We start from the raw sequence: 18063 nt of genomic DNA on the forward strand, positions 1-18063 counted from the left end.
ACGATTTTAAGCATTGTACTATCTCTAAAATATCGTGGATCAAGAGGGATAATAAACAAGGCTATATTTAAAAGGGAAAAAGTTAAATCTTTACAGCCTATAGCGCAAAATGATCATAATATATTTGCAGGGGGTTGACATGGTTATTGATCAATAACTCAACTCACCTTCAGCCCATACTCTGTTTTGCCCATTGGAATTTCAAGACACTCCCAATCCACACCCAACCTATTCAACCTGTGCAACTCTCTACTATGTGTTGTGAAGTTGTGACTATATTGTTTGTGTCAATTACAAGCATCTCCACTCAAGGGGGTGGGAGTGGTGGGGGCTGTGTCTTAGACTTGTGTACAGGAGATAAATTATATCAATGGTGTTGCAATTCCTATTGGTCGCCAATAGAGAGCGATACAGGTCATAGATTACTTAATGCCCCTTTCAAGCCACAGAAATGACCACTGAAATTCTTACTTGACTTAAATTTGACTTGACCTGCCCTTCCTTGCTAATTTATGACATTTTAAAATCTGATGTCTAATTGCAAAATTGCAGCTTGAAGTTAGTAAGACTCTCTGGGAGAAATGGAAAGCATGTCGAGCCATCATAAAACTGTGTTTATCATGAAATTCAGACATTCATTTAGCCAAAGGTACAACAATGTAAGCCCAAGCAAACTGCAGCAATGCAGCTGCACAATGCAGCTTTGATGTCCTCTAGTGAAAAGGTTTTCTCGATCTATCAAATATGCCATTATATGTGTTTGAGATTAAACAAAAATAAATTACATGACTATGACTATATGTTACTTCTGAAATATGTTAATATCATAGTTCATATAATAAGCTACTATGATGGTTACCGTAATAATTTTCCTAATTTGTGTATTTAGAGGAACAGACCAGGAAAAGAGTTCTCAAAGAGGTTAAGGAAGACAAAAAGATTGAACTTCCTGAAAAGAAGGCACCTGCCAAGAAAAAAGGTATAAAAGCTATATAAAATTCCCAATCCTGCTTATCTTGATTGGCATCAATAATGTCAAATAATATCAAAGGCAGAACTCAGATAGACAGACTAAGCTGCTCTTTATCATGACCTGCACTCTAGTATGCAGTATTAACAAAGCTCAGGGTTTATCAAGCTGAAGTGACAAACTGATGTCATTTTGACAGCTACTATTATTATGCATTTCTAATAAGCATGTTCAAATATTTAACTTTGCAATGTGATAATTTTGTAATTTTAGACTAAACAAAAAAGAAGCATGTAGAAGAGCTGAAGGAAACTCACTTTAAAGGAAAACTTATATGTGAGATGTGGATATCCAAATAGTTAAAAATAAATGTTGAAAAAACAAGGTCCTACACTGTTTGCATAAATATCTTGATGTTTATTATAGAACCCAAGGCTCCAAAAGAAAAGGCCAAGCCACTGGCTGTGATAAAAGGTAATCAATTGCTAACTATCTATTTCAATACAATACTCAATCCTCTGCATTATATCTTAGATTATTGTGCCAGTTTAAATAAACAAACCAAATGTAGGCAAACCATCTACAGCTTTGCAGTATATTTAAAACTTTTGTTTAGCAATACAATCAAAGATCCACACATTTCTTACTTTAATTGAAACAAATATATTATTGGGTTAATTAAATTCCACCCTCTTTTAACCAAGTGTTGTCCTTGTTTGATAGAGCCTAAGGTGAAAAGTAAAGCTGAACCTGCAGAGAAAGGTACTAAAAAAATGTTTGTACTGCACCTTTACATGTAGCCTTAACAACAACAACAACAACAACAAAAACAACAACAACAACAACAACAACAACAAATAATAATAATAATAATAATAATAATAATTATAGAAGAATGCACTAAACCTTGTGAGTCAAACTATCTAATGAATGATATTTTTGCATTTTCCGCAGAAGTAAAGGTTCCTGAGAAACCTAAAGACAAAGCCAAACCAGAACCTGAAAAGAAAGGTACTGCCATGATCTTTTTCTTTTGTTTCATTTGTCAATTTCAATTCTGACATTTTTTAGACTCCATAATCTAATTTCCCCATAATTTTCAATTAATCAATCAACTGAAAGCTCAAAAGAACAACAATCATATTCTAGGTAGATATCATGCATTGATGTTAATGGTGGTGACATTTCATGTGTTCTGCAACATATATACAGTATTAAAGTAATATAGGCTATTCAAATGAAATGGCATTTTGTGATGGTAGTGATATTTTCTTGATAGTTAGCATGCTATAAACCTCTTTTTCACCTCAAAATGAACACTGAAGATGGCTATGTGTAATTGTGCTATACCATGTGCTGTATACTGTATATACAGATACAATTAATAATCAGTAAGGTTTATTTATACCTTATGAACTTGAGGCAGTGCAAAAGTGTCTCTTTTAAGAGTCTTTTTTTCCACCAGTGGCAGCTCCCAAGGAGCCCAAGGAACCAAAGGAAAAAGTCAAACCTGAACCTGCAAAAACTGGTAATGCAAAGATTCATTGACTTTGCATTCTACCCCCTTTGGAGAAACATACTGAATATGCATGATAGTTACATGTATGTCTCTCTCAGAGAAGGATATACAACAAGAAAATCCTATATAAAACCCATAAAAATTATATTACACTACATGTTGAAGCAAAGTTCAGTAGTAACAGGGACGGGCAGAAAGGCGTCCATTTGAATGGCAATTATTTAAGACAGTATTAAGATGTAACCTGCTAAGAAAATGGAAAGCACATCAGCTATGATTATTACTATGAAGACTACATGTACATTCACCTTTTTTTCCACAGACACTGATGCAGTGAAGGAAAAGGACAAACCAACCCCTGTGAAAAAAGGTAGGCCTGATTTCAAAAGCCTTTAAGAATGATATGTATGTAAATTTGTGATGGCAATGTTTTATTCACATCTTTTACAGTAGAAGCTGAAGTTTCTAAAGAAAAGCCCAAACCCCCACCAGTTCAGAAAGGTATATAACCATTATGTTTGCTGCAGTATTTTGATACATTTTCCGTGTTGCTTGTTATATTATCATATTTGTCTCTCTTTCTGTTGCTGCTCACATTTTTATCTCTGACATTATGAAACAGGAGTGATGAGTGACTTGTCTCATTTGTTCAAGTTAGTCAGCATGTTATTTTCTACTTTAGATGCTGAAGTTACCAAAGAAAAAGTCAAACGAGCTCCTGCAAAGAAGGGTAACAACATGTTTTTCAGAATAATTGTCCTTGCAGTACATAATATCTATTTTATGTAAACATATTATTCTTCAGCACCTTCCATACATAAGACTGTAAACATTGCAACAGCTGAAAATATATTTATTTATTTTGTGTGTGTTTGCATGTGGTTGAATACTCTGATTTTGACATATTTAGATGCTGACATTGACAAGGAGAAGGCTGCTCCTATAAAGAAAGGTATAGATTTTTCTGATTTTATTTTTACTGCATAATATTCAGGGATACGAAGTTAAAGCAGCAACATGGTATGCACCGTTTGTGTATAATACAGACCTTACACAGCAACATCATCAGGTTATCAGGCTATAAAGCTAATTCTGAAGTTACTTTAACTAAGCAAATGGCAAAGGTAACAAATACAAAGAAATGTAATGGTTTATTACATACAGTACATCAAAGCAACAGACTGAGTGGAAATATAAAAGTTTAATAGTAGAATCTCCTTTCCTCTCCCTTCTTTTTTTGACACAGAAGTTCCAAAGGAAAAGGCCAAAGCAGCTCCTGCTAAGAAAGGTATATTCATGAATTTACAAGCTATAACCTTTTCGTGATATTTTCATCTTCAAAGATCAAACCAAATAATTGCTATTATGGCAATAACCCTAGCCTGCTGGAACAAAGTAAGTAACATAGTTTTCGTCATACAGAGGCTGCTGCTCCCAAAGAAAAGACCAAACCAGCCATCTTGAAAAAAGGTAAGACTTTACATGCAATGATATATATGAAATTAAACATACCATAACTTAAACTGCAATGATGTGTATTTTATTTTCCAATTTCTGTTGTCAGAACATGAGGGCGCCCACAGAAATGCCTCTCTGGTGAAGGAGAGAGTCAAAATAGTGCTTATGAAGAAGGGTATTCATTTCCATATTCATCTTTTCTTTCATTAGTGTGTGTGCCACTACAGAAATCATGTTTCAGATATTAGTACCTACCAGTCCTTGCATGCCTAAGTGACCTTTGCAAACCAAGCCTTGCAAAGAAAGACATGTATTTTTTTTGTAGCTTTTCAAAACTTACAATATTCACTTTCTTTTGATTCAGAAGTTGAGATGCCAAAGGAGAAAGCCAAAGCAGTACCTGCAAAGAAAGGTACGGCACATTCTGTAGAAATATTTCAAGGATCAAAATGTATAGTATATCCAGAGGTTTCGGCTTTGAATAGAGGAATTCATATATTATATGTTTGCTTTAGCAGCTGAGGTTTCAAAAGAAAAGTCTAAGCCAACTCCACCAAAGAAAGGTAAGGCTGAGGTTTCCATTTGGCTTTACTGTTTCAGTGTGTCTGGTTATAACCTTCTTATCTGGAATAATATATCTAAAACTTCTTCACTTAGAAGCTGCTGCACCCAAGGCAAAACCACCTCCAGTAATTAAAGGTACGTTGACACCGATCAACTTTTATGTTCGCTTTTTTTTTTTATTATCAAGCAATTGATTCTCATATAGTATTCATCCATTATTTCTCACAGAGGCTGAAGTTCCACCCAAAAATGTCTCTCTAACAAAGGAGAAGGTCAAGGTTGTGCCACTGAAGAAAGGTATATCTATTTTTTACACAGTTACCCTATACTAAAAAGTCATTGCATCTTTTTTTTATGCAAATCAATATTTTTATTCAAGGTGCTCAGTATTCTATTTATGAGTTTATTCATATTTATGAGTTTATTCATATCAGATTCCATTTCCATCCTGTTTCCTACCTGTATAGCCAAGATATAATTATAACCCAATTATAGGAAACATGAATAGGATATTCCAGTGTTAGTTGGGATACTGAGGCATGTAAACACTTTATCCCATTTAGTATTTTTTGTGGTCTGCATAAGCTCAGTTTCCATGGAAATATTCAGAGCATTCTGTTTAATCATGCATGTGATTAGGATTAGATATACAGTATACAGTACAAACAGCTTATTTTGAATGACCTTAATTCGGGATATGAGGCATTATTGGGAATGATGTGTGCATTCATTTAAAATTGCATTGTTCCTAATGCTTTAGGAACTAAATTTACTAACTAATTTGTGTTGTTATTCAAATGTATCATTGTGCGTCTGTTATACAAACTCAGATCTTTAAGCTGTAATTCTTTATGCGTCTCAGTGCCTGTGACTCCAAAGGAGAAAGTCAAACCAGCACCTACAAAGAAAGGTAGTTTGAAAAAGTGTGCACAGTGTAAACATTTTATCAAAGTCAAGTATCATATGTGACCTAAATGGCACATTTGATTGAATTATTTATCAACGATATTTCCTGCATCTCTCTGAGAAGTTCTGTTTTCATTTGTTTAGGTAATATACAAATGTTCAAGTTATGAATCATCAGACTTTTTTGTTTTTGGATAAACTGAAATGGCTACCATTACAGCCAAATAGACTGACAATGGTTGATATTTTTTGCTTTAGAAGCCGAGCCTCCCAAGGAGAAGAAGGCCAAACCAGTGACTCCCACAAAAGGTTTGTTTCTCTACAGTATTTTCTTTGATTTCTTTCACATTGTGTTTTGTTTCTCTTTCATTTTAAATTAAGTAATATTTTCTGTAATGATAGTTTCTCATTTAACTGTATGCATTAGAGTTAATGGGACCACACATGTATTATTCTAGCACCTGTTTCCAAGAAAAAGCCTACATCTGCTGAAAAGAAGAAAGGTATACAGCAGAAGTGTGGTGTTTATAGTGTTTATAGTGCTTATTTGTCATACTCTGTAAATGTACTACACTATAAAAATACTAATTGTCAGCAGTACTGTGGCAATATTAGTCATGATTAATTTAGTGACTGACTGTTCTCCTGAAAAGTAGCTGTTGATGATATGCTCACCCAGTCTACATGTTAGCCTGCCGCAGAATAATGGCAACAACACCCAGCTCAAAATATTTTAAACTGGTTTCACAGACATGCATTTTGATTCAATGATTTCTATTCAGTAAACATTATTTCAATTCCAAAAACATGTTGAGAAAATGTGTGCTGTGGAGCTAGTACAAAATATTGAGTTGCGGATATCCATTATGTGTTTATATATCACTGGTGTAAAACTGTGAAAGTCCCATTTTGGTGATTTTTCACGTTTTAGCTTCAGTTGAGGGATTACAAGCTCCTATATGGGTTGAGAAAATTCTTCAGCCTCTTGGGCTTATGAAACCCTTTCAGGAGCCATTGGGCAAACTCAGAATGCTTTGTCATCAAGCTAAACCAAGGTTGTTTTTCGTAGTTAATGAAAACAGTGACCATATGCTTTATCTAACCCAAAACCTGCATATTTAGCATAGTGTGTGAATCGCTTTCTACTTTCTAGGGTTGTAGCTTTTCACATATATCTGTTGTGACATTTTCCCTTGTTTCTTTTTAATGTAGAAGCTGATGTCGCAAAAGAGAAGGCAAAGGCAAAAGTCTCAAAGAAAGGTGCTGATTAGTTGAACTTTCCCTCCCTAACAGTTTATATGTGTATTCTGCATATTCAGGTTATTCAGATCCAAGACAGTATCATAACATTTCTGCAAACATCCAAGCTAGGTTTCCACATAAGTTTCTTTATGCTTACATGCTGTCATGTTGTTAAAACACCTTAATCAAATATTTAAAAAATGTGGCATACTTTCACTCAGTGGTGAGTTTAGTTACTCCTTTGTATACATCAATAGAGCAAGACTCAACACGCTGAGAGGCTTATACTAACATATTACTTGTTTTTCGTGCTTTTCTCAGAACCTGAGGTCAAGCCAGTTCATGCCAAAAAAGGTGCTGTAATAATTGTCTATCAATCATTATATGATAAAAAGCTGTTTGACTGTCCTTGACACAACAATTAATTCAAGACCATCCTGTGTTAGCTGCAGAACCTGAGGTTACAAAGGAGAAGCCCAAACCAGCTGCTGAAAAGAAAGGTACCTCTTTTATTTAAAAAAAAAAAAAAAAAGTAACAAAACATCTAAAGCATTACAGTTTGTCTTGTCTTGACATTGTCTTGATGTCAAATTCATCATTGTGAATTGTGGCTTTGCATTTGAATTTGCTCCTTCCCAAAAAGAACCTGAAGCAAGGACGGAAAAGGTCAAACCAGTCCTTGTGAAGAAAGGTAGCCTGCTGACAGATGAATTTCTGGGGTTTTAGCTTAAAAGATCATCATGATCATTTAATTATACTGTATAGTAATATTACTAAAACAACTCTAACTTGTCACCAAAGTACATAATAACAAAGCTATTCACTAAGCATCAACAAATACCTAAACAACTTATTTTCTGATATCTTTACTTTCTTCCTGGTTATTTTTTTAGAGCCTGAAGCCCCAAAGGAGAAGGTCAAACCAGCTGTTACTAAAGGTACAATACCAATAATTTTTATTTCTCACATTACTGTTTGGTGTTAATACACAAACTGTTTGATTAATTTATCATGCAACAAGAATAGTGATATAGGTTTTTCAGGTCTATATGTCAACAATACATTTGGTGATGCATTGGAGGCGATGTTAACCAGATGTTAATGTCTACAACCCTTTGAATATACACAGTACTTTAATACTTTCACAAATAAAATAAAGGAATTGTATGTTTTTATAAATTGCATTTTCTTCCTGATGGCCCAGCCATCTCTAGGCAAAAGACCAAACCAATCCGTGTGAAGAAAGGTATTTGTGGTGCTTCAGTAGAGGCAGCAATTCATGTAACCCATGTAACTGGGGCTTAATGGGTTACATGTAATGTGATCACAGTAATCTGATTACAAAATGATGCTCACTGTAATATGTTAAAGTACTTGTTGGATTACTCATTCATGAAATTAACAATACACAAATCATTTTGGAAGCAGAGTAATCCAAAAGTATCTGAAAGTAATCAGGTTACAGTAGATTAGTAGATTAGTCTGTAATAGATTACTTTCCTCATCCTGCATGTAAATCCTATTAGTGGCCTTTGAGTTATCTTGAGTTTGAAAACAAGTCAAATTTGACTTGTTCTAGAGCCTGAAGCATCAAAGGAAAAAGTTTAACTTGTTGCTGATAAAGGTTGAGAATATTTTCCCTGCTGTATATGAAATTGGTTTAACTCTTCGATTTATGGAGAGCCTCCCACACTACAGGTGCAGAGACTTAAAAGCCTAAAAGAAGGCTGAATCCGCGCCTGTAAAGAACAGTGAAAATGAATGGTCATCTGGCTCTGTGCACCATCATCAGATGCATCAGTTAATCTGTACAAAAACACAATGAATTAAGCATAACACTTGATCAGAACAACATGGTTATCATTACAGCAATCTGATTCATTTCTTGTGGAGATACTAAAGAAAAGCCTAAACCAGTGGCTGATAGGAAATGTATATCACTGCTATAACAGAGCTAGACTTTCTAACACTGATTACTGCTTTCCAGTTCTGTGTTTCTGGATCTGCAAGCTGCTTTAAGCTTTAAGAATTTTATTTTTGCAGTGTATAGTACTGTGGTTCAGACAACAGTTTGACTGGACTTGCGTAAAATGTACTAATTGTGACTTCAGCTGTACTGCTCTGTGTGCTGTTGGCCACATTTGACCTCATTTTGCATTTTGCAGAACCAGTGACTCCTAAAGAAAAAGACAAACCTGTTGCAGTGAAGAAAGGTACAGTACTGTTAGTATATCTTGATACTTGTAATCACAATTGTATTTCCTACTGAATTTCAATTCATGTACGAATTTTCAGTAGCCTAGTGTTAACAATGTTTTTTTTAGATGTTTTTGTGAATGCTTGCATTGTTGCATTATAGAACTTGTAGCATCTTGTAGCAACTCCTGTTGAAGCAGCTGCTAAAAACAGATAATCAAGGCTTTCAAAACTTTCAGTTGTTCTCCTTATCCTCAAATTACTTGGGTGAAGTGGATAGAACTTCCATATTTTAATTAAAAAAAAGACATTTCCATATGCAACAGCTTAGCCTCTAACCATAACACCTTCATAACACCAACCATGTTTTTTTTTTCTTTTTTGAAAAATGTCTCTTCGTATATTTCGTCTTACACAGAAGCATATTGACAGATATTTTGTCTTAAAGGTCATTAATAGCTGAAGATAGCCTAATTCTTTTTTTTTTTTTTAATAACAGAGTCCGCTAAAGAGAATGTGATGCCAATTTCTGCGAAGAAAGGTAGGTTTTTTGTTCCTGTCGGCAAATTCACACAATGTGTCTGAGCCAGTTTAATAAGCTGAGCCTCCTGAAGACAAACTCAAATTAGATAAAAGATAATAAACACTAACATAATTCATAGTTATGTAATAATTCCCTACATAATGAACATAGATCTTCTGTACTTCTCTGATTTTAAAGACTGTATGTGTCACAACATGCCAATGGACCTGAAGCATGTCTTTTTCGTAACGTAACATACTATTAGTCCTGAGGAGGTGCTAAACCTATCATCCATGTTATTCATCCTGAAACTGGCAAAAAAATACAGTCTTACTCAAGAAAGATAAACCTTTTTACCTTCAGTGGAGGGTAAAATGGGACAGGTCTGTAATTAAACCACTACTTTCTTGCCTGGCAGTGAAACAGAATTATAATGTCTCTCACTTATGTTCATTTTATATTTGTGAAATAGAGCCTCAGGTTTCCAAAGAAAAGGTCAAACCCACTGCAACAAAGAAAGGTATTGTGTGTATTCAATCAACTGTAAATTTATGAAAATCCCACAGGCAATCTGTGATAAAACACTGTCAGGGGGCAAAGCAACTGCTGGATTGATTTTGATCGATTATGATTATTAACCCTTTGTGGTCATTTACAGAGGACAGAGTTCTTAAAGAGAAACAAGAGCCTGCGAAAAAAGGTATCCTGATTATTAAGCAACTAAATTCATCATGACCAGACAAATGCACTCTGAGTTTACAGAATACATAATTTACTCATGGACAAAAATCCCTATTTCTGTTGTAGAAAAATCTACTGAGAAGAAAGCCGCCAAAGAAGAGAAAGCAAAAGGTAGGTACTGTAGAGTTGTGCTGTATTTTAAAAGACTCTTAATGGTGATACTATGCTTTATTGTTGTTGTGATCAATATTGTGTTTTCCTTTTTACAGCAGAGCCTGCGCTAACAGACAGCTTTGTTATGGAAGGTATGTACAAATCCCCTTTTTCTACATGGGAAATATCACATAAGTGTGCAAATTGCAAGTGCAGTTTTCTTTTTGGATGCCAGGGAAAGGCAGGGAGCATGTTATACTCTACTATACTCTACTATACTCTACTATACTCTACTATACAGTAGTACTGACTGTCCCTTACCTCCTCCCATAGATGAGATGCCCTACTTCCAGTGCTTCTTTGTGGACGAGGATGAGGCCCAGTTTCCGTTCTACGCCTTCTCACCGCTGCAGATATGAGGCTTCAGTCTGAATCCAGTCTGAACTTTAGTGTTGAGTCAATTTACTGATATTGACAAGGCCAAGTCACACCCTCCACTGCTGAAACGCAGCCTGCCGTCCACCATTGGTCTTCAATGGAGAAGCCTGGGCGACAGAGGACGACGGGTGACTTTGTGTGATGGACAGTTCTTATTTTCGTTCCAGCTTTGGTCGAGCTCTCGTAGCTGATACATGCAGCCAGTGTCATTCCTTTCCATTTTTTTTTTGCTTTTTTTTGTTTGTGTTGAGTTGTTTTGAAAGGTTGATATGCATAAAAAAGGCATATCCAATATTTTAAATGGAACAATTTAGATTAATCTTTTTGGCTGTGTGTTTATTAATTTGCACCCTCACAGGGATACATGCAAATATTTCTAATACATTTATATTTCATTTCATTTTCTTATAATCATACACTAAAAAAGGATAACCTCCATACTATTGCACAATGTTACAAATTGCTTTAAAAGAGTAATATTGAATATGTTCAACTACACTGTAAACAGGGTACAAATAATGCCACATTTACCACTCCAAGCCTGATAGAGGGCCGAGTCCTCCGAGTCGATATTTACTTGAAAAGTGGTTTAAAGTGGCACATTTGTTATTTCGCTTACACACATCAGTGTGTTTTTGGCTTTCTTCTGCATTGTAACTTGAATGGCATTAACTAAGTTTTTAATGCCCTGCTTGCTGTGCTTTCAATGCTTCGATTACAATCAAGCATTTATATTGATAATGAATAATTCCATAATTGCTAATATTCTTTCATTCATTTCTATGCTACTTTTTGTTTCTCTCACATTTTCCTCTTTTTCTCTCTTCATTAGTATTTGTAAAAGCACAAAAGGAATCACAGCTGTTAATGAAAGGGAAATTATCCTCTTTGTGTTTTTAAAAAGTTGTTCCTCTACTTACAGCACCAACTTTTTTTCTTCTTTTGTTTTGTATTTCTTATGTGTCGAAAGGAATGACCATGCACTGTCTATGAGAGCTCCCAAACAGAACCAAACAAACCGAGATCAACGCCACAACACACCGCCTGACCACCTCTCAGCACTGAGAGGGTGTTAGACTTGAGATGTGGTGGCATGTGAAAGTCTTATGAAACTATAACATCTATACATCTGTACCAACTCCTCGTTCTTATACGGGTGCTAATAACAAGCACTGCGTTGCTTGATCTCTCAGAATGAGGTTTGAGATCATATTTACATTTTCAGTGGGTAACATCAAATATCAGATTCATTTTGTATCGGAAAGCACATTTTGGAAAAGCGTTCTCCAGCCAATCTTTGTATAACCTGTTCTAATTCCTTTACTGAAGGTTTGAATTTGATGCTACTGATTTTAGTCGATATAAGCCGAATAAGTCGATTTTTTTGTCTTGCACTGGATTGCAATACTGTAATCAATGTTTTACAAATCGGAACATACAAAGTAGGGCACATTTGATGAAATTTCTGTCAATCAAAAGGGATGTTTGCTGTGGCTAACAGCTGTTCCTTGATAGACCAAAAATGCTGTTGTCAACGAGTTTGGTCAACAGCTATTTGTCTGTGTGCACAACAAAGTCAACACATTTTGGAATTGTTTTGAATGGGTTTTCACTAACAAGCAAACAGCAGCTTGAAGTTAGGGAAACCTTTTCAGGTTAACTATAAAATTCCTGTTGTAACCTAAGTATCATCTATAGTATTTTCATATTATTCATATATTATTAATATAGTATTAATACATATCTAATATCAAGATTCTAATTTATATTGCATAATAGCTATGCTAATAAGAACATTAATATAAATAGGAATTGTATATCTTGTACATGTAATGTACAGAATAGGCTACATGATTTCAGAGTGATTTTGAATAGCCAAATTATGTATTTGGAAACTCTGAAAGATGAAGAAGACGTGTGTAGGATAGCAGTCAGCTCTCTTCCAGGTTTATTTGACAACCTGACTATTGATGCTAATGTATGCTGAAGTAAAGTTTGAGTCTAGTGTTGAAACACTAACATCTTTAATTATATCTGCACATAATTTAATCGTGCGTAGCTGCAGAAGAGGTGACATGTAGGGGATCTGGACTGGTGTCTCTCAGCTAGCCTGTACCAGCTGCTGTCCACATATGGCTCTTTACATTGTGCTCCATATGCTGCGTAGGAGACGGTTGTTACAGCTTGTGGCATTGTGTGCTAATGCTGAGTCGACTCAAATGTAAGTCCACTTATCTTTAGTCATCAATAACGTAACATAATACTGTATGGTGTATTGATTTTCAAAAACACTCTGCAACTCACAGTGAACTCTGGCTCCAGTAATTATATTTTGACAACTGGAGTTTCATTGATGATGATTGGTAACAGCGAGGCTCCAGTTTTAGTGAGTGCTGTTCCCAGAGTGAGAGTGTCTTTGCATATTTCTATGAGTCACTAGTTTTAAGTAAACAAGAAATGGTGTCGCCATAACAAAAGACATTTTTAATTCATGGTGATGACCGATGAAATATTTCAAATTTGAGTTTTACTATTCTACATTTCAATCATGTTGACTGAATTGTGTCTCCAGACTAACCTTAACCAGGTATACATGTGCAATACAGGTACTTTAGATGATCTGAATGGTCAAAGCACTGTATGTTTGTCTGAACTCTGACAGTCCTTGAAAGTACTGTGCATGATGTGTGTGTTTTTGTTTTATGCTTTCAAATGTTCTTGTGATATCAGTAACATTTTTTGTATTATTATTTTCCAATTGGAACTTTAAGAAGGGAACTTTCTCCCTCTTAAATATGCAGGACAACTGGCGGCACCAAATGTGTTACTTGAAGTTATGAATGAGGCTATTTATTACCCAATAAATGTATCTCCTTACACTATAATGACAAGTATATAAGTATTTATATTCAGAGTAACCTCATTGTAAATAGTTAAATGGATGGAAAAATATACAATACCATTACTACTGAAATTGCTGCCCCCATTGTGTATCATACTCTCTTTTGTCAATTACACCTTCAGTATTTTTGTGAATGTAAGAGTAATGCTTTGACATTAAAAAATAGAAATGCACACGTTCCTTTTGTGTCATATCTTTTATCTATAAGTGCTGACTGTGCAATGTTCAATTGAGTGTGTAGTGCAGCCTTTTTCACAGTGGATGGCAGCAGTGATCAGCGTCTCAGCTGCCATACATTTATATTATTACACCCCCCCCCCCCCCCCCCCCCCCCGTGTCACCAGTTCCTGTGTTAATAGGATTTACACTCTATTCCAACCTTTTAAATGCCTTTTTTTAATCTCACATGGGAGAAGCAAATTTCTCTCCCCAGATGCTTTTGATAAACATCATCTAAAAGGCAAACAAAGTTACAAAGTGCTTTGCAATTAAGAGAGATAAAAAACAAAGGACTGATCAATAAAACAAGGATCTGTGAGGTAAAACAGTAATAAAATATAAGTTAATAATAATAATAAAGGTAGAATAAATAGATCCAGACATAGGTATAACAACTAATGGAATAAATAAATAACAGAAAAGGTCAAAAAGGTTATAAAAAGGCCATATGATAAAAGTAAGTTTTAAGAAGAGATTGAAAAGATAGATGATAAGGATGGAGAGAAAAGACTGCTGGCTGATGAACACAAAGTTATCAAAGCTCCAAAATGGGAGTCATTCTCCCCAAATATCTGATGCAGGCCGGCAGTCATCATATACTGTGAATAGGAAGCAAGGAAGGATTCTCTCTCTGCCTTTCTCTCTCACCGGTCTTTGTGTGTGTGTGTGTGTGAGTGTGTGTGTGTGTGTGTGTGTGTGTGTGTGAGAGAGAGAGAGAGAGAGAGAGACAGAGAGAGAGCGAAAGAAAGACATAATTGAATTGAGGAGGATAGACGGACTGGTCTTCACACTGTATTTCCCTAATGAGGCCAGAGAGGGGTTACTACAGGTCAGTTTACACCACTGACACAGATTCCACACAAAGAGGCCGGTCCTGCTGCTCTCCTGGGAAGATACTGAACTGAACTCTCTCTCCCTCTCTCTCTCTCTCTCTCTCTCTCTCTCTCTCTCTCTCTCTCTCTCTCTCTCTCACCATTTCTCCCTCCTGGAATGATAAGCTCCCCTTTCTACCTTTTCAAAGTGACACTTGATGTGATTGTGCTACTGTGAATATTATGTGAGATAAACTTGTCTAAACTTGTCTTTAACTATATACTATAGTTCATACTCAAATGAATTTTGGCGTACAGTAACAATTTTTGGCATATTTTAAATGGAGCGTAAGGGCAGATTTTGTTTGAAATTAATTCAGTGGGCAACGGCCAAATAAGTTCCACTCCAGTTACCATAGTTTTTTGTGTGCCAGTCTATTCAAAGGCAGCCAACAACTTGGCAGCCTTTGAGTTGAAATGAGAAGTATTCAGTAGGCTGGATGCAGCGTACGGAGCGGGACAGGAAGGCTTCAGCTTGCTCTTTCCATGTGGGAAAGACGGGGGATTGATGAGGGCGCTGGTGAAATTAATCTGAGCATGGTATGGAGAGACTGTGTTGCAGCATCACCACTAATTAATGATAAAGTGTAAACCCTTTGTTTATTGAAAATGTAAAGCATGACAGATGGAGATTATAAAGGCTTGTGGACATATGGCATATTATTTTTTTGGGACAGTTGAATCATTTTAAGCAACTAACCGTGGGATACTGGACCGATACAAACTGTCCTGCCCACATGCAGCACCTTGTCCTCCTTACAGCCGTCTGCCTCCTCATGCCATGCCATGTCATGTTCACACAGGGTTGGTCCACCGCTATCGAATGATGCTTCTACGTAATGACACCACAACTTAAACCAGATTATCCCAGGGCAAGTGACATCATCCCTCTCCTCCCCCCGTACTCCTTGCTGTCCCCTGCCATCTAGGGGTTACTAGAGGGCATTCCCTCTAGTATGAGTTCAACGGCCACACTGGGTGCCGCAGGGCCGATCAGCACCCAGCTGTCACCTGGAGCTGACCTATCACAAAGACACCATTGCTCTCTCTCTCTCTTTTTGGGCTGACACATTCGGGAATAAATGTGGGACTGCATACAAATTTGGAAGAAAAAAAAGAGAAAAACTTCAGTGAAAGAGGCTGCTCTTTTGAGATGAGTGGTACTGCTGGTGCTGCGCTGTGGTGACTTTTAAAGATCAGCTGACAAATGACATGAAGAAGGTTTAGTCAAGTAATTTATTTGCTCCCTTTTTCACATGTGATACACAGGATGGATCAGTACGAAAAAATTTAGTCCCTTCAAAATATGAGTCTGTGCAACAATTTCTGAATTTCTTATACAAAATACCTTACAAAAAGACGATTTCCCCAAAATATTTATCTCATGTTACAACAAGTGCAAATCACTGCAGTACAGTAAAAACAATAATTGGAAAACGGAGTGGCTCCTTGACCATTCGCAGTGCTGGGATGATTTGATTAGTCGCGGACGCTGGGAAAGTTACGCCTTCTCATATGTGCGGACAGCCTGGACTCCCTCAAAGGTCAGGGTCTGAGAGGCAGAGAGGCAAAAAGCAAAAGACAGCACATATTATGTTAATGGAAGGGGAAATTTGGCTGTATGATTCTAATGCACTGCACAGAAACCATGTAGTGTATGCAATGCAGCTTGTCTTTCCTCAAGTTGCTTCATTGTGAAATGGTGTATCTCCACAAATTACTTTATAAACAGATAAATACAGTCATAAAGATAAGTACAAAAAAATACTTATAATTACTAATAATACTAATAATTATTTATACCATATTCCATCATGTTGTGTGTCTTTTTTTAATTCAATCTCACCATCACCATCTTCCCATCCTTGATTTCTCTGACAAATTTAGTTTCTTTGCCATCCCACTTCTGCACATGCACGAGATTGCCTCCATCCATGGTGAGGGTCGACTGCAAGCAGAGGCAACATTTTTGTCTTAGTACTGTGAGGAAAATCCTTTTTGGGATACAGTATGAGAGCAGTCAGTTTACAGTTTTACTGCACACGCTTATTGGCCGCACAGGGTTCAGTGTGGATGATGCACAGCTGTCATAGATGTCACTCAGCTTACTTTGACATTGCGGTCATCAGCTGTGGTCTCGTCAAACTCCTCTCCCAGTTTGGAGGAGACCTCGGTGTTCCTGAAGGTGCTGAGGGTTTTCACCACCACCTTGTCTCCCTCCTGGCTGATCACAATAGTCGGCTTGGTGACATTTCCCACTTGTCTTGTGGCAAAACCGACACCTGTTCAGAAATCAGATTATTCCAACTGTATGGCTGCGGTGACATCAAGCATGACAATAGATGAACTATGAATTTTCTCTACTGAAATTGAACACGTTTGTGCAAACATAAAATAATATTATCCCGGTGAAATAAGAGTATTTCTGCAGGAGAATAATGTAGAAAGCGTCGCTCACATTACATACAATTATCTCTAAATTTAGTTAAAAAAAATAAATTATAATAATAATTCAGACATACTCACCAAGTGCCTTCATGTAATCATCAAAGTTCTCACTTTCGATCAGTTTCCATGTGGCGCAGAATGCTTCAACCATTTTGCTGAGATTGTTAGTCCGATACGAGATGACTGAGAAGTTAGTGTGATGCTGACAGACAACCTCTGGTCTCCGTACAGTAAATCTACCGCGTGCCACCCTGCGTGCCAAATTAATACTGTAACAAGGGGCGGGGATTAAAAGTCTGAGCTTGTGATCTGGTTGGATGTTTGGGACGCTTTCCGAGCTGTGATTGGTCTTGGAGGGTGGCGAGAAATTGGTAATTTGCCGCTAATTTATGGCTTTGTATAAATAATGATGATCAAGTTGTCAGTCATGCAGTGTAGCATATCGGTTGGATTTGCCTGTCTGCCCTTGTAAATGTAACTTGTAAAGCTTGTAATTATAGATTGTATTCACTACAAAGACAGTTGGTCATTTTTTAATCATTATTTATTATATTTATTTCAGTTCGTCCTGTCACCACTGGAGGGCAGTATTGTCAATTTGATTGTATTGTCTAGGATTGTTCTCTCAATTCTGGGTGATGTTCATTCAAGTGTTTTTCATATAGAATGGAGTAGAGCAGAATAGAATAGGGTGGTGAAAGCCAAGAGGTTGGAGAAATGGGAAGAGAACAAGTTCAGCTCTGAAAAACTGTGGGAAAACAGGTGAAAAATGATCAGCCTTCCCTCAAAAACTCCCACCAGTTCCCCTGAGCAAGGCACTTAACTCACACCTGCTCCAGTGAAGCCGGTCAGCAGCCAACAGCAGAGGATTGTGGGTCTGTGGCTGTATGAATGGGTCGCACAGTGGCGCTGAAAAGGCCAAAGAACATACAGTACTAAGGAAAACTGCTCCCTCATTAAATGGAGGTGAAA

At 36.6% G+C, this 18063-nt stretch overlaps 2 protein-coding genes across 2 annotated transcripts; one reads left to right on the forward strand and one right to left on the reverse strand.

The window, feature by feature from the left end:
- Positions 1 to 2295: 2295 nt before the first annotated feature.
- On the forward strand, positions 2296 to 10812 carry LOC139660562 (neurofilament heavy polypeptide-like). The gene is made up of 24 exons (XM_071538738.1): positions 2296 to 2305; positions 2436 to 2498; positions 3400 to 3441; positions 3736 to 3777; positions 3912 to 3959; positions 4054 to 4122; positions 4312 to 4359; positions 4466 to 4510; positions 4605 to 4646; positions 4740 to 4808; positions 5374 to 5421; positions 5676 to 5726; positions 6630 to 6677; positions 6981 to 7013; positions 7106 to 7159; positions 7303 to 7350; positions 7553 to 7597; positions 8825 to 8872; positions 9355 to 9396; positions 9851 to 9898; positions 10037 to 10078; positions 10186 to 10230; positions 10329 to 10364; positions 10546 to 10812. The coding sequence occupies exons 1-24, from the start codon at positions 2296 to 2298 to the stop codon at positions 10629 to 10631; spliced, it is 1152 nt and encodes a 383-aa protein (XP_071394839.1). The 3' UTR covers positions 10632 to 10812.
- A 5137-nt stretch (positions 10813 to 15949) lies between these two features.
- On the reverse strand, positions 15950 to 17308 carry fabp7a (fatty acid binding protein 7, brain, a). The gene is made up of 4 exons (XM_071538484.1): positions 17170 to 17308; positions 16753 to 16925; positions 16490 to 16591; positions 15950 to 16195 (listed from the first exon to the last, which is right to left on the reverse strand). The coding sequence occupies exons 1-4, from the start codon at positions 17240 to 17242 to the stop codon at positions 16145 to 16147; spliced, it is 399 nt and encodes a 132-aa protein (XP_071394585.1). The 5' UTR covers positions 17243 to 17308; the 3' UTR covers positions 15950 to 16144.
- Between the last annotated feature and the right edge of the window lie 755 nt (positions 17309 to 18063).

The sequence above is a fragment of the Centroberyx affinis genome, unplaced genomic scaffold (genome assembly GCF_046629955.1).
Source record: "Centroberyx affinis isolate AG114_WGS23_722 - 3 ecotype Tasmania unplaced genomic scaffold, CSIRO-AGI_Caff_v1 ptg000198l_1, whole genome shotgun sequence".
NCBI lineage: Eukaryota > Metazoa > Chordata > Actinopteri > Beryciformes > Berycidae > Centroberyx > Centroberyx affinis.